Here is a 25,747-nt window from a genome sequence, read left to right as displayed (position 1 = left end):
GGGTGGGGACATCAGGAGGGGTTGGGGACATCAGAGAGGGGTTGGGGACATCAGGGAGGGGTGGGGGACATCAGGGAGGGGTTGGGGACATCAGGGAGGGGTGGGGGACATCAGAGAGGGGTTGGGGACATCAGGGATGGGTTGGGGACATCAGAGAGGGGTTGGGGACATCAGGGAGGGGTTGGGGACATCAGAGAGGGGTTGGGAACATCAGGGAGGGGTGGGGGACATCAGGGATGGGTTGGGGACATCAGGGAGGGGTTGGGGACATCAGGGAGAGGTTGGGGACATCAGGGAGGGGTTGGGGACATCAGGGAGGGGTTGGGGACATCAGGGATGGGTTTGGGACATCAGAGAGGGGTGGGGGACATCAGGGAGGGGTTGGGGACATCAGGGAGAGGTTGGGGACATCGGGGATGGGTTGGGGACATCAGGGAGGGGTTGGGGACATCAGAGAGGGGTTGGGGACATCAGGGAGGGGTTGGGGACATCAGGGAGGGGTTGGGGACATCAGGGAGGGGTGGGGGACATCAGGGAGAGGGTTGGGGACATCGGGGATGGGTTGGGGACATCAGGGAGGGGTTGGGGACATCAGGGAGAGGTTGGGGACATCAGGGAGGGGGTGGGGACATCAAGGAGGGGTGGGGGACATCAGGGAGAGGTTGGGGACATCGGGGATGGGTTGGGGACATCAGGGAGGGGTGGGGGACATCAGGGAGGGGTTGGGGACATCAGAGAGGGGTTGGGAACATCAGGGAGGGGTGGGGGACATCAGGGAGGGGTTGGGGACATCAGAGAGGGGGTTGGGAACATCAGGGAGGGGTTGGGGACATCAGGGAGGGGTTGGGGACATCAGGGAGGGGTTGGGGACATCAGGGGATGGGTTGGGGACATCAGGGAGGGGTGGGGGACATCAGGGAGGGGTTGGGGACATCAGGGAGGGGTTGGGGACATCAGGGAGGGGTTGGGGACATCAGAGAGGGGTGGGGGACATCAGGGAGGGGTTAGGGACATCAGGGAGGGGTTGGGGACATCAGGGAGGGAATGTGGGGTGGGTTGGGGACATCAGAGAGGGGTTGGGGACATCAGGGAGGGGTTGGGGACATCAGGGATGGAACGTGGGGTGGGTTGGGGACATCAGGGAGGGGTTGGGGACATCAGGGATGGAACGTGGGGTGGGTTGGGGACATCAGAGAGGGGTGGGGAACATCAGGGAGGGGTTGGGGACATCAGGGATGGGTTGGGGACATCAGGAATGGGTTGGGGACATCAGGGAGGGGTTGGGGACATCAGGGAGGGGTTGGGGACATCAGAGAGGGGTGGGGGACATCAGGGAGGGGTTGGGGACTTCAGGGATGGAACGTGGGGTGGGTTGGGGACATCAGGGATGGGTTGGGGACATCAGGGAGGGGTTGGGGACATCAGGGAGGGGTTGGGGACATCAGGGATGGAACGTGGGGTGGGTTGGGGACATCAGGGAGGGGTTGGGGACATCAGGGATGGAACGTGGGGTGGGTTGGGGACATCAGAGAGGGTGGGGAACATCAGGGAGGGGTTGGGGACATCAGGGATGGGTTGGGGACATCAGGAATGGGTTGGGGACATCAGGGAGGGGTTGGGGACATCAGGGAGGGGTTGGGGACATCAGAGAGGGGTGGGGGACATCAGGGAGGGGTTGGGGACTTCAGGGATGGAACGTGGGGTGGGTTGGGGACATCAGGGATGGGTTGGGGACATCAGGGAGGGGTTGGGGACATCAGGGAGGGGTTGGGGACATCAGGGATGGAACGTGGGGTGGGTTGGGGACATCAGGGAGGGGTTGGGGACATCAGGGATGGAACGTGGGGTGGGTTGGGGACATCAGGGAGGGGTTGGGGACATCAGGGAGGGGTTGGGGACATCAGAGAGGGGTGGGGAACATCAGGGAGGGGTTGGGGACATCAGGGAGGGGTTGGGGACATCAGGGATGGGTTGGGAACAGCAGGGAGGGGTGGGGGACATCAGGGAGGGGTTGGGGACATTGTGGAGGGAACGTGGGGTGGGTTGGGGGACATCAGGGAGGGGTTGGGGACATCAGGGAGGGGTTGGGGACATCAGAGAGGGAATGTGGGGTGGGTTGGGGACATCAGGGATGGGTTGGGGACATCAGGGAGGGGTTGGGGATATCAGAGAGGGGTTGGGGACATCAGGGAGGGGTTGGGGACATCAGGGAGGGGTTGGGGACATCAGGGATGGGTTGGGGACATCAGGGAGGGGTTGGGGACATCAGGGAGGGGGTGGGGACATCGGAGAGGGGTGGGGGACATCAGGGAGGGGTTGGGGACATCAGGGATGGGTTGGGGACATCAGGGAGGGGGTGGGGACATCAGGGAGGGGGTGGGGACATCAGAGAGGGGTGGGGGACATCAGGGAGGGGTGGGGGACATCAGGGATGGGTTGGGGACATCAGAGAGGGGTTGGGAACATCAGGGAGGGGTGGGGGACATCAGGGAGGGGTTGGGGACATCAGAGAGGGTTGGGGACATTGTGGAGGGAACGTGGGGGTGGGTTGGGGACATCAGGGAGGGGTTGGGGACATCAGAGAGGGGTTGGGGACATCAGAGAGGGGTTGGGAACATCAGGGGGGTGGGGGACATCAGGGAGGGGTTGGGGACATCAGAGAGGGGTTGGGGACATCAGGGAGGGGTTGGGGACATCAGGGAGGGGTTGGGGACACCATGGAGGGGTTGGGGACATTGTGGAGGGAATGTGGGGTGGGTTGGGGACATCAGAGAGGGGTTGGGGACATCAGGGAGGGGTTGGGGACATCAGAGAGGGGTTGGGGACATCAGGGATGGGTTGGGGACATCAGGGAGGGGGTGGGGACATCAGAGAGGGGACCCTTCACCTTGGGGACAGGGGGGTCACAGCTGGCCGGATGTCCCCGTCCCCAGGGAGACATGGGGACAGGGACACGCTGGGAGGGGACGGGGACATGGGGGGGGTCAGGGGATGTGTGACGCAAGTGGTGACACCGTCCCTCGCTGCTCCATCACCCTGGTGGTCGCCATGTCCCCGCCCCCAGGCCACCCCCCCCGGGTTTGTCCCCTGTCCCCATGTCTTTGTCCCCGTGTCCCCTTGTCCCCATGGCCTGGTGGCCCCAGGGTTCCTGCTGGGGTGGCCCCCCTGTGATGGTGGCCCCCAATGTCACCTGTGATGGTGGCCCTGTGGGTGGTGGTGGCCCCATGGGCGTCAATGTCCCCTGTGATGGTGTCCCCATGGGTGGTGGTGGCCCCGCAGGTACTGGTGTACCCATGTGCGATGGTGTCCCCACGAGTGACAGTGTCCCCATGGGTGGTGGTCCCCATGGGTGATGGTGTCCCTAGTGATGTCCCCATGAGTGATAGTGTCCCCATGGGCAATGGTGTCCCCATGGGTGATGGTGTCCCCATGGGTGATTATGTCCCCATGGGTGGTGGTGTCCCCATGGGTGGTGGTGTCCCCATGGGCGATGATGTCCCCATGGGCAATGGTGTCCCCATGAGTGATGGTGTCCCCATGGGCGATGATGTCCCCATGGGTGATAATGTCCCCATGGGTGGTGGTGTCCCCATGAGTGATGGTGTCCCCATGGGCGATGATGTCCCCATGGGTGATGATGTCCCCATGAGTGATGGTGTCCCTATGGGCGATGATGTCCCCATGGGCGATGATGTCCCCATGGGTGGTGGTGTCCCCATGAGTGATGGTGTCCCCATGGGCGATGATGTCCCCATGGGCGATGATGTCCCCATGGGTGGTGGTGTCCCCATGAGTGATGGTGTCCCCATGGGCGATGATGTCCCCATGGGCGATGATGTCCCCATGGGTGGTGGTGCCCCCATGAGTGACGCTGTTCCCCACGCCCAGCAGTGTCCCCACACCCGTCGGTGTCCCCGCACCCGTCGGTGTCCCCGCGGGTGACCCTGCCCCCCCCAGGATGCCATTCGGGGCGGTGCTGGCGCAGGTCGGGGGGCTGGGCCGCTTCCAGGTGCTGCAGACGGCGCTGCTGGCGGTGCCCATCCTGCTCATGGCCAGCCACAACCTGCTGCAGAACTTCACCGCCGCCGTCCCCCCCCACCGCTGCCGCGTCCCCGCTGCCACCCCCGCACCCGCTGCCACCCCAGGGCCACCCGGAGCCACCCCTGGGCCACCTGAGGCCACCCCTGGTGGCATCTCAGCAGCCTCCGATGCCACCTTGAGGTCCTCCGATACCACCTTGAGGTCCTCCAACGCCATCCTGAGGCCTCCTGGTGGCACCTCGGGTGCCACCCTGAGGTCCCCCGATGACAGCCTTGGGTCCCCCGGTGCCACCCACGTCACGCTTGAAGGTCGCCCTGCTGGCACCCATGTCCAGGCTGATGCCACCTTGGGTTCCTCCAACGGCACCCTGGGGCCCGCTGGTGCTACCCTGGGGTGGCCCAATGGCACCCTGGTGTCCCCCGATGCCACCTTGGGGTCCTGCCGGCGCTACGTGGCCTTGTCCGCCACCAACAGCACCACTGGCCACCGGCCCACTGAGCCCTGCCACGACGGCTGGGACTACGACCTCAGCATCTACGTGGCCACCATCGTCAACGAGGTGGGGACGGGGGGTGGGGAGGTGGGAAGGTGACCACGGTGGCCATGTGGGCACCAGCATCTCCAGGGTGAGGGAGGGGGGGATGGGGGTGGAGGGATGGAATCGGATGGAGATGGAGACATATGGGGCTGGAGGGTGGAGATGGAACCATGTGGAGTTGGAGGGTGGAGATGGAACCATCTGGAGATGGAGCCATCTGGAGATGGAGCCGTATGGGGTTGGGGGATGGAGATGGACCCATATGGGGTTGGAGGATGAAGATGGAGCCACGTAGGGTTGGGGGATGGAGATGGAGCCATATGGAGATGAAGGGGTGGAGGTGGAGCCATATGGGGGCTGGAGGGTGGAGATGAAGCCATATGGAGATGGAGGGTGGAGATGGAGCCATATGGGGTTGGGGGATGGAGATGGAACCATCTGGAGATGGTGCCATATCGGGGGGTTGGAGGATGGAGATGGTGCCATATGGAGATGAAGGGGTGGAGGTAGAGCCATATAGAGATGGTGCCATATGGGGCTGGAGGATGGAGATGGAACCATCTGGAGATGGTGGGGTGGAGATGGAGCCATTTGGGGTTGGAAGATGAAGATGGAACCATATGGAGATGGACCCACATGGGATTGGAGGGTGGAGATGGAGCCGTATGGAGATGATGGGGTGGAGATGGAGCCATATAGGGTTGAAGGATGGAGGTGGAACCATATGGAGATAGTGGGGTGGAGATGGAGCCCTGTGGGGACACTGGGGCTACGGGGATGACGTGGGATGGATGGATGGATGGATGGATGGATGGATGGATGGTGTGGAGACCAGAAGCACTGAGAGGTGGGAGGAGAAGACCGATGACCCTCCCCTCCCCCCCACCTCCCCGCAGTGGGACCTCGTCTGCAGCTACCGGCAGCTCCGGCAGATGGCCCAATCCATCTACATGGCCGGGGTCCTGGTGGGTGCCCTGGTCCTGGGGGGCCTCTCGGACAGGTAAAGGCAGCAGAGACCCCTCCCCGTGCCTCAGTTTCCCCATGGGGCATGGGAGAACCTCTCGCCCAGTAGCTCCCAGTGCCACCCAGTGCCTCCCCGTTGCAGGTTTGGGCGCAAGGCCATGTTGATGTGGTCCTACCTGCAGCTGGGGGTGATGGGGACCTGCACGGCCTTCGCCCCCAACTACGCGTCCTACTGCGTCTTCCGCTTCGCCGGTGGCATGGCCCTCTCCGGCTTCGGCCTCAGCATCGCCTGCCTGGGTGAGGGTGACCACGGGGACCTGGGTGGGGACAACCCGATGGCCATGGATGGAGATGGCCCAATGGCCATGGGTGGGGACTACCCGATGGCCAAGGATGGGGACAACCCGATGGCCATGGATGGGGATAACCCAATGGCCATGGATGGAGATGGCCCAATGGCCATGGATGGGGACAGCTCAATGGCCATGGATGGAGATGGCCCAATGGCCATAGATGGGGACAGCCCAACGGCCATGGATGGAGATGGCTGAATGGCCATGGATGAGGACAAACCGATGGCCATGGATGGGGACAGCCCAATGGCCATGGATGGAGATGGCCCAGTGGCCATGGATGGAGTTGGCCCAATGGCCATAGAGGGGGACAGCCCGATGGCCATGGATGGGGACAACCCGATGGCCATGGATGGAGATGGCCCAGTGGCCATGGATGTGGACAACCCAATGGCCATGGATGGAGATGGCCCAGTGGCCATGGGTGGGGACAACCCGATGGCCATGGATGGGGACAGCTCAGTGGCCATGGATGGAGATGGCCCAGTGGCCATGGATGGAGATGGCCCAATGGCCATAGATGGGGACAGCCCGATGGCCATGGATGGGGACAACCTGATGGCCATGGATGGAGATGGCCCAGTGGCCACGGATGGGGCCGTCACCATGGCCATGGATGTCCCCATGACCATGGCTGGGGACAGTGATAAGGAAGGGGGACAACCCAATGGCCATGGATGGGGTTGTCACAGTGGCTACAGGTGGGGACATCACTGTGGCCATGGATGGGGACATCACCGTGGCCACAGAGAGGGACACCGCATGGCCATGGATGCAGATGTCCCCAACGACGGTGGCTGGGGACATCTCCCTTTCCACAGATGGAGACACCCCCGTGGCTCCTGCGGGGGCCATCCCAGTGGCCACCGGTGGGGCCATCACCGTGGCCGTGGCCCTGTGGTGCCAAAGCATCTGGAGATGATGGGGAGGCCACATTCCCAAGGAGGGTGACGGAGAATGGGGGGGGTGGGGGTGGTGACCCCATGTCAGACGTGTCCCCGTGGTGCCTTGCAGTGGTGGAGTGGATCCCCACGCCCTACCGCGCCATCACCGTGGCCATCACGGGCTTCGCCTACACCCTGGGCCAGATCCTGCTGGCTGGCGTGGCCTACGCTGTCCCCCACTGGCGCTGGCTCCAACTCACCGTCTCCCTGCCCTTCTTCGTCTTCCTCCTCTACTCCTGGTAGGACACTTGGGACCCTTGGGGAAGGTCACGGGGACAGGTTGGGCTTCGTGCCTCAGTTTCCCCCGCGTTGACGGCAGGTGGTTGGCCGAGTCCGCCCGTTGGCTGGTGCTCTCGGGGAGGGCCGAGAGGGCTGTGAAGGTCCTGCAGCGGGTGGCCACCATTAACAAGAGGAAGGAGGAAGGGGAGAAGATCACGGTAGAGGTATGGTGGCCCCGTGGTGGTGGTTGAGGTCTTGGTGTCCCACCCCCTGTCCCCTGCCAACCTCTCCCACTTCCTCCTTCTCCCAGATCCTGAAGTCCAACATGAAGGAGGAGTTGGCCGGTCTGAAGTCCTCCTACACCATCTCCGACCTGGTCCGGACCCCCCGTCATCCGCCACATCTTCTTCTGCCTCTCCATCGTCTGGTGGGGCTGGGCTGGGGAAGGCTTGGGGGGAGGGAGAGGAAGAGTTGGAGGGATGGGTGGGAGAAGGAAGGGGTGGAGGGATGGGTGGTAGGATGGGTGGGTGGACAGTTGGGTGATTGGTTGGATGAATGGATGGTTGGTTGGTTGGTTGGTTAGATGGATGGTTGATTGGTTCGTTAGATGGGTGGATGGTTCGTTGGATGGTTGGATGGATGGTTAGTTGGTTGGATGGTTGGTTGGATGGATGGTTGGTTGGTTGGACAGTTGGTTCGTTGGTCAGATGGTTGGTTGGTTAGATGGATGGTTAGTTGGTTGGACAGTTGGATGGATGGTTAGATGATGGTTAGTTGGTTGGACAGTTGGATGGATGGTTGGTTGGATGGATGGTTAGATGGATGGTTAGTTGGTTGGACAGTTGGATGGATGGTTGGTTGGATGGCTGGTTAGATGGCTGGTTAGTTGGTTGGATGGTTGTTTGGATGGTTGGATGGATGGATTGTTGGTTGGATGGTCGGTTGGATGGTTGGATGGATGGATTGTTGGTTGGATGGTTGGTTGGATGGTTGGATGGATGGATTGTTGGTTGGATGGTTGGATGGATGGATGGTTGGTTGGATGGTTGGATGGATGGATGGTTGGTTGGATGGTTGGTTGGTTGGTTGGTTGGATGGATGGTTGGACAGTTGGTTCATTCGTTGGATGGATGGTTGGATGGTTGGTTGGATGGTTGGTTGGTTGGTTGGTTGGTTGGATGGTTGGACAGTTGGTTCATTGATTGGATGGTTGGTTGGTTGGATGGATGTTTGGACAGTTGGTTCATTGGTTGGATGGATGGTTGGGATGGTTGGTTGAGTAGATGGACAGATGGACACCCTCAGCAGACTCAGCCCCCCAGCTGCACCCCAGCCCCCTTCTCCTCCCCCTCTGCCCTGGGGACATCCCGGAGAGGTGCCACCACACCCAGGGCCGTCCCTCCCTCTGCTGCACTCCAGGTTCTCCATCAGCTTCTCCTACTACGGGTTGGCCATGGACCTGCAGAACTTCGGCGTCAGCATTTACCTCATCCAGGTGATTTTCGGCGCTGTTGACTTCCCGGCCAAAGTGGTGGTGACCATCTCCCTCAGCTACATTGGCCGGCGGGTATCACTCATGGTGGCCCTCTTCTTGGCGGGCTTGGTCATCATCGCCAACATCTTTGTCTCCACAGGTGGGTGGATGTGGTGCTGGTGGGGTGATGGGGAAGCTTCTGCGTGGCTCTGGCCGGCCACTGATGTCCCCACCCGTCCGCCACTCCACCCTACTCTGCTCTTCACCCATCCCTTCCTTCTCCAGCCAACCAAGCATCTACCTTTCCATCCATCCACCCATCCATCACATCCATCCATCACATCTCCATCCACCCCTCCATGTCTCCAACCACCCCTCCATGTCTCCAACATGTCCCCACGTCTTCAAACCACCCCTCCACGTCTCCATCCATCCATCCATCATGTCTCCAACCATCTCCCCATGCCTCCAAACCATCTCCCCATGTCTCCAACCACCCCTCCATGTCTCCAACCACCCCTCCACCTCTCCATCCATCCATCCATCATGTCTCCAACCACCCCTCCATATCTCCAACCACCCCTCCATGTCTCCATGTCCCCACATCTTCAAACCACCCCTCCACGTCTCCATCCATCCATCATGTCTCCAACCATCTCGCCATGCCTCCAAACCATCTCCCCGTGTCTCCAACCACCCGTCCACATCTCCAATCCACCCTTCCACGTCTCCAACCACCCCTCCATATCTGCAACCATCCCTCCACGTCTCCATCCATCCATCCACCATGTCTCCAACCATCCCTCCATGTCTCCAACCACCCCTCCACCTCTCCATCCATCCATCCACCATGTCTCCAACCATCCCTCCATGTCTCCAACCACCCCTCCACCTCTCCATCCATCCATCCATCATGTCTACAACCATCTCCCCATGTCTCCAAATCATCTCCCCACGTCTCCAACCACCCCTCCACGTCTCCATCCATCCACCATGTCTTCAACCATCCCTCCATGTCTCCAACCACCCCTCCACCTCTCCATCCATCCATCCACCATGTCTCCAACCATCCCTCCATGTCTCCAACCACCCCTCCACCTCTCCATCCATCCATCCATCATGTCTACAACCATCTCCCCATGTCTCCAAATCATCTCCCCACGTCTCCAACCACCCCTCCACGTCTCCATCCATCCACCATGTCTTCAACCATCCCTCCATGTCTCCATCCATCCCTCCATGTCTCCAACATGTCCCCACGTCTTCAAACCACCCCTCCACCTCTCCATCCATCCATCCATCATGTCTCCAACCACCCCTCCATGTCTCCATCCATCCATCATGTCTCCAACCATCTCCCCATGCCTCCAAACCATCTCCCCATGTCTCCAACCATCCCTCCATGTCTCCAACCACCCCTCCACCTCTCCATCCATCCATCCATCATGTCTCCAACCACCCCTCCATATCTCCAACCACCCCTCCATGTCTCCATGTCCCCACATCTTCAAACCAACCCCTCCACGTCTCCATCCATCCATCATGTCTCCAACCATCTCACCATGCCTCCAAACCATCTCCCCGTGTCTCCAACCACCCGTCCACATCTCCAATCCACCCTTCCACGTCTCCAACCACCCCTCCATATCTGCAACCATCCCTCCACGTCTCCATCCATCCATCCACCATGTCTCCAACCATCCCTCCATGTCTCCAACCACCCCTCCACCTCTCCATCCATCCATCCATCATGTCTACAACCATCTCCCCATGTCTCCAAATCATCTCCCCACGTCTCCAACCACCCCTCCACGTCTCCATCCATCCACCATGTCTTCAACCATCCCTCCATGTCTCCATCCATCCCTCCATGTCTCCAACATGTCCCCACGTCTTCAAACCACCCCTCCACCTCTCCATCCATCCATCCATCATGTCTCCAACCACCCCTCCATGTCTCCAACCACCCCTCCATGTCTCCATCCATCCATCATGTCTCCAACCATCTCCCCATGTCTCAACCATCTCCCCATGTCTCCAACCACCCCTCCACATCTCCACCCCCCCCTCCCCCCCCCTCCCCCCACCCCCCCACCCGGAGGTGGCTCCTACCCGGCGGTGGAGGCCACCCCATCCTTCTCTCCACCCCAGAGCTGCAGACGGTGCGCACGGCGCTGGCCGTCATCGGCAAGGGTTGTCTCTCCGCCTCCTTCAACTGCGTCTTCCTCTACACCACCGAGCTCTACCCCACCCCCATCAGGTAACCCCACCTTGGGGCACCTCACCCCCCCCCAAAGTGACACCCCCAGGGTGGTCCCAGCCCCATGGTGACCTCCCCCACCCCGGCGCCGGCAGGCAGACCGGGCTGGGCTTTGGTAGCACCATGGCCCGAGTGGGTGGCATCGTAGCGCCGCTGGTGAAGATGATGGATGAGTACTACCCCTTCTTGCCCCCCGCGGTCTACGGGGTGGCCCCCGTGGTGGCAGCCGTGGCGGCCGGGTTCCTCCCAGAGACCCTCAACACGCCCCTGCCCGACACCATCGAGGAGGTGGAGAGCAGGTGGGCACGTGGGAGGAAGGGGTGGGTGGGTGGAGGATGGATGGATGGATGGGTGAGGGGTGGATGGCGATGGACGGATGGTTGGATGATGATGGGTGGACAGTTGGATGGGGGTTGGGTGATGGATGATGATGGGTGGTTGGATGGTGGTTGGATGGTGGTTGTATGATGATGGTTGGATGATGGTTGGATGGTGGTTGTATGATGACGGTTGGGTGATGGATGACGATGGATGAGTGTTTGGGTGATGGATGATGATGGATGGGTGGTTGGGTGATTATGGATGGTTGGATGATGACGGATGGATGGATGACGATGGGTGGACAGTTGGATGGTTGGATGATGGATAATGATGGATGGATGGATGATGGTTGGATGATGATGGATGGATGGTTGAATGATGGTTGGATGATGATGGATGGATGGATGATGGTTGGATGATGATGGATGGATGGTTGAATGATGGTTGGATGATGATGGATGGATGGATGGATGATGGTTGGATGATGATGGATGGATGGATGATGGTTGGATGGTGATAGGTGGATGGTTGAATGATGGTTGGATGATGATGGATGGATGGATGATGGTTGGATGATGATGGATGGATGGTTGAATGATGGTTGGATGATGATGGATGGATGGATGGATGATGGTTGGATGATGATGGATGGATGGATGATGGTTGGATGGTGATAGGTGGACAGTTGGATGGTTGGATGGATGGTTGGATGGATGATGATGATGGTTGGATGATGATAGGTGGACAGTTGGATGGTTGGATGATGGTTGGATGGTGGTTGGGATGGTGGTTGGATGATGATGGATTGATGGATGGTTGGTTGATGGTTGGATGATGGACGACGACGGATGGATGGTTGGTTGAAAGATGGTTGGATGATGATGGATGGATGGATGATGGTTGGATGATGATGGATGGATGGTTGGATGATGGATGATGATGGGTGGATGGTTGGATGGATGGATAATGGGTTGGATGATGGATGATGATGGATGGATGGATGGTTGGATGGATGGATGATGGATGATGATGGATGGATGGTTAGACAGACGGACAGACTGAAAGATGACGAACTTCTGGGTGGAGGGACAGACGCACGAGTGGAGGAACAAGTGGATGAGTGGGTGGGCAGAAGAAGGAGCGATACGGGTGGCCGAGTGGCTGGACCGATGGGTGCGCCACCCCCACCCTTCCTGCCCTGCCCTACGGGACCCTCCTCCTCCTCCTCTTCCTTCCTCCAGGGCCAAGCGGAAGAAGATGAAGGACCACAAAGAGAAGATCCCCCTCCAGCCCCACGACAAGGGCCCACAGAAGGAGGCCTGAAGGACCATGGCGGGGGGTGGGTGGGTGGGTGGGGTTGGGACAGCACCCTATGCCCGGCCACCATCACCCACCCTCACCCATGGGTCCCCATCCCTGTTTTGGGGACAGCTGGTGACCTGGGGTGGGCAGGGGGTGTCCTTGGAGGAATAAAGCAGGTCCAGTGGGGAAAATGTCTCAGGGTGTTCTCTGAGCCCCCCCCAAGGTGACCTCCAACAAGTGGCACCCAAAAAACCACGTCTGATAGGTCCGAGGTCACCTCCGATGGGACAATGCCCAAGAATCGTGTCCCCAAGGTCACCCCCCATAAGATGACACCCAAGAGCACCACAGTGGAGGTCACCTTCAGTAAGATGACACCTCATAAGCTCATCCCCGAGGTCACCACCCATAAGGTGACACCCAAGAACCCCCTTTTCTTGGAGGTCACCTTCAATGACACCTCAGAACCTTGTCCCTGAGGTCACCACCCATAAGGTGACACCCAAGAACCTCCTTTTCTTGGAGGTCACCTTCAATGACACCTCAGAACCTTGACCCTGAGGTCACTTCCAGTCAGACGATGCCCAAGAACCATGTCCCCGAGGTCACCCCCATAAGACGACACCCAAGACCACCACATTGGCGGTCACCTCCAACAACCCAACCCCCAACAACCCCAAACGCACCCACCCCTTGCCCCAGTAGAGAGACCCCTAGAAGAAGAAGGATGAGAAGCTCCCACTCATCTACCACCACGATGCCCCTTCCCCGACTTCCCCCGGCCACCCCGGCCCTTGCTCCCACCGCCAACGTGTCCCTTGACCCCACCAACCACCCCCACCCCACCCCCCCCCCGGTTGCTTTGACCCCATCAAAAATTAACCCCTGACGAAGCCAGGTGACCACCCGAGCATGGTCGCCTCCGTCAGCACCTTCCCACCGCTAAAATCGCTAAAAATTAACCCAACGTTGACCCAACATTGACCCAACGTTGACCCAACGCTGACCCAAGCCAAGACAACCCCCTCCTCCACGCGATGCCACCTGAGGGTCCACCAAGAGCTGGATGAAGGAGGTTGGGTCCCAGATGGTTCCTCTCCAAAAGTCACTTTTCCCCTCCAAAAAACCCGGAAAAAACGTTAAAAAAAATTTAAATAATTTATTTCCCTCCTGCCCCGGATCGCTCCCGTTTCGCCCCATTTCTCTCGTTACCCCAACGAGGGAGCGAAGCGCCGCCAGCGGATTTGGTGGCGTGGCCACCATCTGGTGGCCCCACCACCCACCTTGGGTCGTACTTTCCCCTCCCCACCCGCCTTTGTCTTCTGCTGGAAACTCCCCCCGAAAAAACCCCTGGAGATGTCAACGATTAACCAAAACGCCCGTCGGCCGCGTTATATAGGGCAGCACCTGCCGCGCGCAGCGGGAGCCATGGCACCGCGGCAACCAGAGAAGTCCTTTTTTGGTTTTTTGGGGTGAAATCCAGCCTTTTTGGGGTCACTCAGCCAGCGTGGAGGGGGGGGTGCATGGCTACGGGGCGTCATCGGGCTCTGGTGGTGGCAGCATGGCTTTTGCCGACCTTCTGGAGCACGTGGGGGGATGGGGCGCTTCCAGGTGGCCTCAACGTTCCTCTTGGCCTTGCCCGTCTCTTGATGGCTTGTCACAACCTTCTGCAGAACTTCACGGCTGCCACCAGCGACCATCGGTGCCGGCTTGGGTGGGGAGGTCAATGGGTGGGAGGTCAACGCTACCGGCCTTGACTCACGGGATGGGTTGAGGGTCTGGATTCCCAGTGGCGAGCGGTGCCGGCGCTTCGTGACGCCCCAGTGGTGGCTTTTGGAGGTCAATGGGTCGGTTCCCAACAGTAGTTGGCCGGAGACGGAGCCCTGCCGCGACGGTTGGACCTACGACCGTAGCGTCTTCAGCAGCACCATCGTCACGGAGGTAGGGTGGGGGGTGGGGTGGGATTTGGGGCTGGGGCACGTCCCGCTTGATGCCGTGGGAGATTCCCACCTTGAGGCACCAGCGAAAGGTCCGTTCCCAGCACGACGTTGAGGGTTTCCAACTGGAGCATCTTCCAACACTCATCTCTTGGTGGAGGGACTCAATGCCGTGAGAGCTCGGGGCGAGGAAAGGGGTGGTGGGGGTGGGTGGGGGTGGCCACCAAGGAGGTCAAAAAGGAGCCAGATGACCCCCCCCCCCCCCCGAAGGAGCGCCCACCGCAGGGGATGCTGGGAAGGGCGACCAAGCGTTGAGCGGCACCTTTCACGGTGTTTCCGTTGGCCATCCGTTGGTTGGCCATCCGTTGGCTCTTGCGTTGGGTCAACCCTACCAGCCACCACGGCCGGGTTTTGAGGGGCTGGGGTGGGGTGGGGTGGGGATGGACACCCCACCCCCACCCCTCTGCCCCTCCCCCCCCCCCCGTGACCTTGCCCCTTGGCAGTGGGACCTGGTGTGCGGCGCGCGGGGTCTGAAGCAGTTGGCGCAGTCGCTCTACATGGCCGGCGTCCTGGTGGGCGGCATCGTCTTCGGGGGCCTCTCGGACAGGTGGGGGGAGGGGCTGGGGGGGGACACCTGGGGGGTTGTCTCACCCCCCTGTCCTCCTCCTCGATCACCCCCTCTTTCCTCCTCCTCATCTCCTCTTCCTCCTCCTCTTTCCCCATCTTCCTCCTCCTCACCCCATCTTCTTCCTCATCATCCCCTCTTCCTCCTCCTCTTCACCCCATCTTCCTCCTCCTCACCCTCTCTCCCTCCTCTCCCTCTCTTCCTCCTCCTCGCCCCATCCTCCTCCTCTTCATGTCTTCCTCCACCTCCTCCCCTCTTCCTCCTCTTCACCCCATCTTCCTCCTCCTCCCCTTTTCCTCCTCACTCCATCTTCTCCCCCCTCACCCCCTCTTCTTCTTCCTCACCCCATCTACTTCCTCCTCACCCCCTCCTCTTCCTCCTCCTCACCCCATCTTCCTCCTCCTCCTCCCCATCCATCCCCTCTTCCTCCTCCTCACCCCATCTTCCTTCTCCTTATCCCTTCCTCCTCCTCCTCACTCCAACTTCTTCCTCCCCCTCCCCTCTTCCTCATCCTCACCCCACCTGCTTCCTCCTCACCCCACCTTCTTCTTCCTCACCCACCTTCTTCCAACTCCTCACCGATCTTCCTCTTCCTCCTTCCCTCTTCCTCCTCATCTCATCCCCTCTTCCTCCCCTCACCCCATGTTCCTCCTCATCATCCCTTCCTCCGCCTCCTCACCCCACCTTCTTCCTCCTCATCATCCCTTCCTCCTCATCATCCCTTCCTCCTCCTCCTCATCCCACCTTCTTCCTCCTCACCCCATCTTCCTCCTCCTCCCCTTTTCCTCTTCCTCAATCCCTCTTCCTCCTCTTCACCCCATCTACTTCCTCCTCGCCCCCTCTTCCTCCTCCTCACCCCCTCTTCCTCCTCCTCCTCATCCCTTCCTCCTCCTCCTCATTCCATCTTCTTCCTCCTCACCCCATCTTCTTCCTCACCCCACCTTCTTCCTCCTCGCCCCCTTTTCCTCCTCGCCCCCTCTTCCTCCTCCTCACCCCTTCCTCCTCCTCCTCCCTCCACCTTCCTCCTCCTCCTCCCCCCCCCAGGTTCGGCCGCCGGTTGCTGCTCACCTGGTGCTACCTCCAGCTGGGCGCCATGGGCACGTGCTCCTCCTTCGCCCCCACCTTCACCATCTACTGCCTCTTCCGCTTCCTCACGGGCGCCGCCTTCTCGGGCATCCTCCTCAACAGCGTCTCCCTCTGTACGTGCCCCTCCCCCCCCCCCCCCACCCCCCGGCCACCGGCCCTCTCCGGCTCTGCCCTATGGGTCCGGGTCTCTCGGCAGCTCTGGAGTGGATGCCCACCCGCACGCGGGCGCTGGTGGGGACCCTCATGGGCTACTGCTACACGGCCGGGCAGTTCCTGCTGGCGGGGGTCGCCTACGCCCTCCCCGCGTGGCGCGGGCTGCAGCTGGCCGTGTCGCTGCCCTTCTTCGGCTTCTTCCTCTACTCGTGGTGAGGGGGAGGGGGAGAGGGATGGAGTCATGGAGGGAGGGAGGGAGGGAGGGAGGGAGGGAGTCATGGAGGGATGGATGGATGGATGGATGGAGCCATGGAAGGATGGAGTCATGGATGGAGGGATGGATGGAGCGAGGGAGGGAGGGATGGAGTCATGGAGGGATGGAGTCATGGAGGGATAGATGGAGGGATGGAGTCACGGAGGGATAGATGGAGGGATGGAGTCACGGAGGGATGGAGTCATGGATGGGGTGGATAGAGGGATGGAGTCATGGATGGAGGGATGGAGTCATGGAGGGATGGAATCATGGATGGAGGGATGGAGGGAGGGATGGAGGGATGGAGGGAGGGATGGAGGGAGGGATGGAGGGATGGAGGAGGGATGGAGGGAGGGATGGAGGGAGGGATGGAGGGAGGGATGGAGGGATGGGATGGAGGGAGGGATGGAGGATGGAGGGATGGAGGGAGGGATGGAGGGAGGGATGGAGGGAGGGAGGGATGGAGGGAGGGATGGAGGGAGGGATGGAGGGATGGAGGGAGGGATGGAGGGATGGAGGGAGGGAGGGATGGAGGGATGGAGGGAGGGAGGGATGGAGGGAGGGATGGAGGGAGGGATGGAGGAGGGATGGAGGGATGGAGGGATGGAGGGAGGGATGGAGGGATGGAGGGATGGAGGGAGGGATGGAGGGAAGGGATGGAGGGAGGGATGGAGGGAGGGAGGGATGGAGGGATGGAGGGATGGAGGGATGGAGGGAGGGATGGAGGGATGGAGGGATGGAGGGAGGGATGGAGGGATGGAGGGATGGAGGGAGGGATGGAGGGAGGGATGGAGGGAGGGAGGGATGGAGGGAGGGATGGAGGGAGGGATGGAGGGATGGAGGGAGGGATGGAGGGATGGAGGGATGGAGGGAGGGATGGAGGGATGGAGGGATGGAGGGAGGGATGGAGGGAGGGATGGAGGGAGGGAGGGATGGAGGGAGGGATGGAGGGAGGGATGGAGGGATGGAGGGAGGGATGGAGGGAGGGATGGAGGGAGGGATGGAGGGATGGAGGGAGGGATGGAGGGAGGGAGGGATGGAGGGAGGGATGGAGGGAGGGATGGAGGGATGGAGGGAGGGATGGAGGGAGGGATGGAGGGAGGGATGGAGGGATGGAGGGAGGGATGGAGGGAGGGATGGAGGGATGGAGGGATGGAGGGAGGGATGGAGGAGGGATGGAGGGAGGGATGGAGGGAGGGATGGAGGGAGGGAGGGGATGGAGGGAGGGATGGAGGGAGGATGGAGGGAGGGAGGGAGGGATGGAGGGAGGGATGGAGGGAGGGATGGAGGGATGGAGGGATGGAGGGAGGGATGGAGGGATGGAGGGAGGGATGGATGGAGGGAGGGATGGAGGGATGGAGGGATGGAGGGAGGGATGGAGGGATGGAGGGAGGGATGGAGGGAGGGATGGAGGGAGGGATGGAGGGAGGGATGGAGGGAGGGATGGAGGGATGGAGGGATGGAGGGAGGGATGGAGGGATGGAGGGATGGAGGGAGGGATGGAGGGATGGAGGGAGGGAGGGATGGAGGGATGGAGGGAGGGATGGAGGGATGGAGGGAGGGATGGAGGGAGGGATGGAGGGCTTCACCGGGCGCGCGGAAGGGCAGCTGGGTGCAGACGGCCGGTCGCGTGGATAGAAGGTGCAAGGACGGGGGGAGGGGGGGTGGGGGCAGCTGGGACGGCCCCTGGGAGCCTGCGGCCACCTCCCCACAGGTGGCTGACGGAATCGGCTCGCTGGCTGGTCACGGTGGGCAAGTCCCACCGGGCCCTGAAGGAGCTCCAGAAAGTGGCCAGAATAAACGGGAGGAGAGAGGAAGGGGACAAGCTCGACATAGAGGTAAAAGGCCCCAACCAGGTCCCCTGGGGTGTCCTATAGGGTGTCCTAAAGGGGATGGGGGGACGGGGTCCTTCGCTCCTGGCCCTCGTGTGGAGTCCCATCGGGGGGGTCCCCAACATCCACCTTGGCAGCACCTCATCTCCTCCATCTCCATCTCCTCCATCTCCATCTCCTCCATCTCCATCTCCTCCTCCATCTCCATCTCAGCTCCATCTCAGCTCCTTGATGTCCATCTCATCATCTCCATCTCCACCTCATCTCCTCCATCTCATCATCTCCATCTCCACCTCATCTCCTCCATCTCATCATCTCCATCTCCACCTCATCTCCTCCATCTCATCATCTCCATCTCCACCTCATCTCCTCCATGTCCATGTCCATCTCATCATCTCCATGTCCATCTCATCCATCTCCATCTCCATCTCACCTCCTCCATGTCCATCTCATCATCTCCATCTCCATCTCACCTCCTCTATGTCCATCTCCATCATCTCCTCCATCTCCATCTCACCTCCTCTATGTCCATCTCCATCATCTCCTCCATCTCCATCTCATCTCCTCTACCTCCATCTCACCTCCTCCATGTCCATCTCCATCATCTCCTCCATCTCCATCTCATCTCCTCTACCTCCATCTCACCTCCTCCATGTCCATCTCCATCATCTCCTCCATCTCCATCTCATCTCCTCTACCTCCATCTCACCTCCTCCATCTCCATCTCCATCATCTCCTCCATCTCCATCTCATCTCCTCTACCTCCATCTCACCTCCTCCATCTCCATCTCCATCATCTCCTCCATCTCCATCTCATCTCCTCTACCTCCATCTCACCTCCTCCATCTCCATCTCCATCATCTCCTCCATCTCCATCTCACCTCCTCTACCTCCATCTCACCTCCTCCATCTCCATCTCCATCATCTCCTCCATCTCCATCTCATCTCCTCTACCTCCATCTCACCTCCTCCATCTCCATCTCCATCATCTCCTCCATCTCCATCTCATCTCCTCTACCTCCATCTCACCTCCTCCATCTCCATCTCCATCATCTCCTCCATCTCCATCTCATCTCCTCTACCTCCATCTCACCTCCTCCATCTCCATCTCCATCATCTCCTCCATCTCCATCTCATCTCCTCTACCTCCATCTCACCTCTTCCATCTCCAACTCATCTCTATCTCCACTTCACCTCCTCCATCTCCACTCCATCTCCTCCACGTCCACCTCATCTCCTCCACCTCCATCCATCCCACCCACACAGCCCCTTTTACTTCCACCCACCCACCCATCCATCCTCATCCATCCACCCCTCCCCCCACCTGACCATCTCCATCCACCTGTTCCTCCACCCCTCCTTCCCTCCTCCCCCAGTTCAACTTCCCCCCCCAAGCTCCATCCCTCTCTGCTCCCCCCACCGCTTCCCCCCCCCCCCAGAGAGAAGAGGGCCCACGGCGCCCTGCCCCCACCCCAGAGCCCATCCCCCCGCCTCGCTCTCCCCCTAGGCGTTGAGGTCCTACATGCAGAAGGAGATCGCTTCACCCAAGAGTCGTCACACGGTCGTTGACCTGGTCCGGACGCCCGTCCTGTGCCGCATCTCTTGTTGCCTCTGCTTCGTGTGGTAGGCCTGGTGGTGGAGGAGGACATCAAGGGGTGGGCGCCCACCCAGCCCCCAAGCCCTTGAGCCCACCCCCCACCCCCATCCCCACCTTATCTGGGTCCTCATTGGAAAGGGAAACTGAGTCACAGTGCAGGACTCTGCCAACGGCGGGCTGTTGGCCCACGCGCTCCAGGAAGAGCTGCAGATCTCCTGGTTGGATCCCACCAACCAGGGGATGGTGTGTGACCCCCACCCCTCAGGTTGACATTTGCCCCTCCCCCGCTTCTTCTTGGCCTAGGTTCTCCACCAGCTTTGCCTACTACGGGTTGGCCATGGACCTACAAAACTTTGATTTCGACATCTACGTGATCCAACTCATCTTTGGGGCTGTGGACATCCCGGCCAAGCTGGTCTCCATCCTCACCATCACCTTTGTGGGGCGACGCTTCACCCAATCCGTTGCCCTCATCTTGGCTGGTTTGGCCATCTTGGCCAACATCTTGGTGCCTCGAGGTGAGGGTGGGGGTGGGGGGGTGGCAGGAGGTGTCCCCTTCATCTCCAGCCCAGAAGGTGCCACCTGGGAGGGCCAAGAGGAGCTCAACCCATCAACGCAACCCACAGGCCGAGCGATTTTAGCTTTTTTATGGGCGATTTGGCTAAAATCCTGGTGGCTGGGGGTCTCCTCCCTCCGCCCCCCTCCCCCCCCCTCCAACCCAACCCAACTCCAAGTGGAGCCACCAAAGTGAATCCCAGATGTCCCATCCTCATCCCTACAGACCTGCAGATGCTTCGGACCGCCTTGGCCGTCTTTGGGAAGGGTTGCTTGGCCGCATCCTTCAACTGCGTCTTCCTCTACACGGGGGAGCTCTACCCCACCGTCATCCGGTAAGGAGCGGGGCGCAGGTCGGAGGAGGCGATGGGGTGGCCGTGGACCCCCCCCAGGTTGGTCCTTCAGGTCCTCTTGGTGTCCTACAGGCAGACGGGGATGGGGTTGGCCAACACCATGGCCCGGTTGGGCAGCATCACGGCTCCTTTGGTGAAGATGGTGGGGGAGGTCTTCCCCGCGTTGCCTTTTGTCATCTATGGGGCAGCACCCGTGGTGTCGGGGCTGGTGGCCATCTTCCTGCCAGAGACGCGGGACAGGGCGCTGCCGGAGACGGTGGAGGAGGTGGAGAGCAGGTGGGGCTGGGATGGATGGGTGGGTGGGCACGGGGTGGGGATGGTGGGAGAGGAGGGTTGGTTGGACGTGGGGATGGGTGGGTGGACACGGGGAGGTTTGGTTGGACGTGGGGATGGGTTGGTTGGACATGGGGATGGGTGGGTGGACACGGGGAGGGATGGTGGGAGAGGAGGATCGGTTGGATGTTGGGGTGGATGGGTGGGTGGACAGAGGGAGTGATGGTGGGAGAGGAGGTTTGGTTGGACGTGGGGAGGGTTGGTTGGACATGGGGATGGACACAGGGAGGGATGGTTGGACATGGGGATGGATGGATGGATGTGGGGAGGGTTGGTTGGACGTGGGGATGGGTTGGTTGGACATGGGGATGGATGGATGGATGTGGGGAGGGTTGGTTGGACATGGGGATGGATGTGGGGAGGGTTGGTTGGACGTGGGGATGGACACAGGGAGGGATGGTTGGACATGGGGATGGATGGATGGACGCGGGGAGGGTTGGTTGGACGTGGGGATGGATGTGGGGAGGGTTGGTTGGACGTGGGGATGGGTGGGATCAGACAGAGCTGGGTGGGTGGGTGGACGGATGGATGGACAGGAACTAGAGCAGGGCAGCAGGTGGGTGAAGGACGGACGGACACGTCTGTGAGGACGGACGGGTGACAGATGGACAGGAGGGGGAACAGCAGCATGAAAACCCACCTGACCTCCACCCCCACCCCCACCCATCCCCCCCACCCCCCCCCCTCCAGGACCCCCCCCCACAAGGATGAAGCCCAACACCTCCAGGTCCCCCTCCACCCCTCCCCCCTCAGCGGCACCACGGACCCCCCCCCGGACCCCCAGGGACCCCACGGATGATGCAGCAGGGGGGGTGGGGGGTGGGGAGGGATGGGGGTGGGGTGCCCCTCCCCCCCCCCAGAAGGACAAAGGGACAGCAATGACCACGGCCACGGAGCCCCAGGTGTCCTCGGGGTGGGGGGATGGGCGCGTCCCCCTCCCAAGCGCCGCTTCGCAGGACGGGTTTTATCGGGGCTGGAATAAAAATAATCAAAGAAAATAAATAATCGTGTGAAAGGCAGCCGGGGGAGAGGGGGTGGGGGGTGGGGTGGGGGGGTGGGTAGGGGGTGGGGTGGGGGTTGTTTTCCCACGGCCGCGGGGGGTCCCGCGCAGCCTGGCCGTCCCGCCCCGAAGGCAAACACGGGACCCAGCGGGATCCTGCGGCCTCGGCATCGCCCATCCCCCCCCCACCTCCCCTCCCCCCTCCGCCTGTGCTGGAGTCACGCTCGAGAGAGCAGGGAGGAGTTGGTCTTCTTGAGGATCCAGGATCCCCAGGGCCCAGGGATCCCAAGGAGCCAGGTGGCCGGGTGCCCGACATCCCAAGGATCTCAGGATCCAGGCACTCAGGCATCCCGAGGACCCAGGGATCCTGGGAATCCAGGGATCTGGGTGCCTAGACACCTCCAGGACCCACAGACCCCAAGGACCTAGGGATCCGGGTGCCCACACATCCCAAGGACCTAGGGAACCAGGTGCCCAGAGATCCCAAGGACCCAGGGAACCAGGTGCCCAGAGATCCCGAGGACCCAGGGATCCTGGGAATCCAGGGATCCAGGTGCCCAGACACCTCCAGGACCCACACATCCCAAGGATCTAAGGATCCAGGTGCCCACACATCCCAAGGACCTAGGGAACCAGGTGCCCAGAGATCCCAAGGACCCAGGGATCCAGGTGCCCAGAGATCCCAAGGAACCAGGGATCCTGGGAATCCAGGGATCCAGGTGCCCAGACACCTCCAGGACCCACACATCCCAAGGTTCTAAGGATCCAGGTGCCCACACATCCCAAGGACCTAGGGAACCAGGTGCCCAGAGATCCCGAGGACCCAGGGAACCAGGTGCCCAGAGATCCCGAGGACCCAGGGATCCTGGGAATCCAGGGATCCGGGTGCCCAGACACCTCCAGGCCCCACAGATCCCAAGGACCAAGGGATCCAGGTGCCCAAATATCCCAAGGACCCAGGGATCCCGGGGATCCAGGTGCCCAGACACCTCCAGGCCCCACAGATCCCAAGGACCAAGGGATCCAGGTGCCCAATATCCCAAGGACCCCGGGATCCTGGGGATCCAGGTGCCCAGACACCTCCAGGCCCCACAGATCCCCGAGGCCCCACCCCCCACCCACCCAGCACACATCGCACCCTCCTCCCCGCCCCCCCCAGCACCCATGTGGTCCTGCCCCACGTGCCCCTCCCCCCACCCCCCCCCTCCCCCGCTCCGCTGCCTCCCGCTGCCCTCCCGCCCGGGGTCCAAGGGGCTCCCAGGGATCCGCTTCAGAGCCCCCGGCACTTCGCCCGATGAATGATCCACCACGGATGGGGCAAACGAGCCAGAGGGATGGGGGAGGGGTCGCCACCCACCGGGGGGCAGGGGGGGTTTCCCGGGTGAGGAAGAGGATGGGATGGCCCCGGGGTGGCGTTGGGCATCGCCAACACCGCGGTTTCCGCCTGGGGATCATCTCCAGTGATCCATAGCCGGACCGGATCCTCCCGGAGTCAAACGTTAACCGGGAGCCGGGGGTGGGTTTAAATAGGGGAGGGGGGAGGGGGCCGAGGGGCGGCTGCGGGGAGGGGGAGCCGGCGCTGGGAGAGGTTGGGCCAGAGCTGGAGCGCCGGGCAGGTGAGTGGATCGATGGAGGGATCGATGCGTTGATCGGGAGGGAGAGGGGCCGGCGAGCGGGTCAAGGGAGAGGTGGAAGGTTGAGCTGTGGGGAGAAAGGACGGTCAGCGGAAAGATTATGGATCCAGAGAGGGATCAACCGAAAGATTATAGGTCGAGAGGCTGATCAGTGGAGAGATCGTAGGTCAAGAGATTGATCAAGAGAAAGATGATAGATCAAGAGATTGATCAGTGGAGAGATTGTAGATCAAGAGATTGATCAGTGGAGAGTTTGTAGATCAAGAGGGTGATCAACAGAAAGATTATAGATCAAGAGGGTGATCAGTGGAGAGACTGTAGATCAAGACATTGATCAGTGGAGAGATTATAGATCAAGAGATTGATCAGTGGAGAGATCGTAGGTCAAGAGATTGATCACTGAAAGGTTATAGATTAAGAGGTTGATCAGTGGAGAGATTATAGATCGAGAGGTTGATCAGTGGAGAGATTATAGATCGAGAGGTTGATCCGTGCCAAGATCATAGACCAAGAGACTGATCACCGAAATATTATAGGTCAAGAGATCAATCAGTGGAGAGATTATAGATCAAGAGATTGATCCGTGGAGAGATTCTAGGTCAAGAGGTTGATCAGGGGAGAGATTATAGATCGAGAGATTCATCAGTGGAGAGATTATAGGCTAAGAGGTTGATCAATAGAGAGATTAAATCGATACATCGATCGATAGGAAGATTCTACGCCCATTGATCGAGCCACAGTGAGATTAAAACTCAATGGTTTGATCAACAGAGACCGACTGACCAGTGAAAAGGTAGATTCAGATTGCTGTGTTGATCACTAAATGATAAGAGCAAGAGGTTGATCAAGACAGGCCAACAGATCAATCAATCGAGAGATAAAAGGTCAATAAACCAATCGATAGAAAGGTTACAGGCCAACAGACTGGTCAATAGAGAGATGAAGATCGATACGTCGATCAACAGATTATAAATCAAGAACTGGATCCAGAGACCAACAGAGGGATCAGTAGAGAAGGAGATCACAGTGGATCATGGTCCAAAAGAGTGATCAATAGAAAAGTACAGACCACTGGGTTGATCGATGACTGGATTGGAGATCGGTTGATCGGTAACGGAGACACCCAGACCACCTGAGGGATCAGCGGCGACGCTGCAGAACAACCAATCGATCGATTGATCAACAGCAATGTACAGGTTGAAAAATTAACAGATGATGGACTAATTGATGAGCAATGGACTACAGAGATTGAAAGATCAATAATCTATCGAGAGAGAACGAGCTTGCGGGCCTGATGGATGGGGAGCCCGAGGATCGATCAGTAGGGGGAGGGGGGGATCCGTAGGACGATCATCGTGTAGCTCAGCGGATCAATGGATTCATTGATGGGGCGAGGAGCCACAGATGGGTGGGTGGATCGCGGATGGTGGGGGCACGGGCAACAGAGAAATCCGCTGGCGGATCGATGGATCGGATGGACAAGGGGGTGAAGGCCAGGAGAGGAAGAGAGAGGGGGAGGGGCAGGGGAGGGAGGGGGGAGGGGGGGGGGAGGGGCGGAAGGACAGCGGGTGGCCGGAGAGACCGAGCCGGAGCGCAAGCGAGCGGCAGGGAGGGGAAGAGGAGCGAAACAGCAGGTAGGGATCGACTGATCGCCAGGGATTGTTGGTGGGATGAACCTCTTGAGAGACTGGCAGGCCAGAAGGGAGAAGGGATCGAGCGATCGAGTGATCGAGCGTGAGGGGGAAGGAGGAGGAGGAGGAGGAGGGAGAGCAGCGAGGGGCAGAGCCGACAGCCATGATCAGCGGCTGGTCGGTCCAGAGACAACCCGATAGATCAATAGGGACCGACAGATTTAGTGACACCGGTGGATCGATAGGCTGGCAGGTAGATCGATCCATTAGATCAACAGACTGATAGATCAATAGACTGACAGATCAATACACCCTGAGAGATCAACAGAGACTGAGAGATCAA

The 25,747-nt window shown here is 60.3% G+C and overlaps 2 protein-coding genes across 2 annotated transcripts; both read left to right on the top strand.

Annotated features, from left to right (window-relative positions):
• Positions 1-3,502: 3,502 nt before the first annotated feature.
• On the top strand, positions 3,503-13,141 carry LOC130143501 (solute carrier family 22 member 6-A-like). The gene is given in 11 exon segments (XM_056326184.1): positions 3,503-4,600; positions 5,476-5,579; positions 5,685-5,839; positions 6,910-7,078; positions 7,159-7,282; positions 7,369-7,443; positions 7,445-7,485; positions 8,478-8,692; positions 10,684-10,792; positions 10,888-11,091; positions 12,355-13,141. Coding segments are annotated over 11 exon segments (1,920 nt in total). The 5' UTR covers positions 3,503-3,958; the 3' UTR covers positions 12,437-13,141.
• A 632-nt stretch (positions 13,142-13,773) lies between these two features.
• Positions 13,774-25,571, top strand: LOC130143497 (solute carrier family 22 member 6-A-like). The gene is given in 11 exon segments (XM_056326174.1): positions 13,774-14,147; positions 14,149-14,356; positions 14,856-14,959; positions 16,022-16,176; positions 16,260-16,428; positions 18,184-18,307; positions 19,809-19,924; positions 20,202-20,416; positions 20,680-20,788; positions 20,879-21,082; positions 25,520-25,571. Coding segments are annotated over 11 exon segments (1,665 nt in total). The 5' UTR covers positions 13,774-13,938.
• The last annotated feature ends 176 nt before the right edge of the window (positions 25,572-25,747 follow it).

Source organism: Falco biarmicus, unplaced genomic scaffold (assembly GCF_023638135.1).
Source record: "Falco biarmicus isolate bFalBia1 unplaced genomic scaffold, bFalBia1.pri scaffold_316, whole genome shotgun sequence".
Lineage (NCBI taxonomy): Eukaryota > Metazoa > Chordata > Aves > Falconiformes > Falconidae > Falco > Falco biarmicus.
This window is presented reverse-complemented; position numbering and strand designations above follow the sequence as displayed.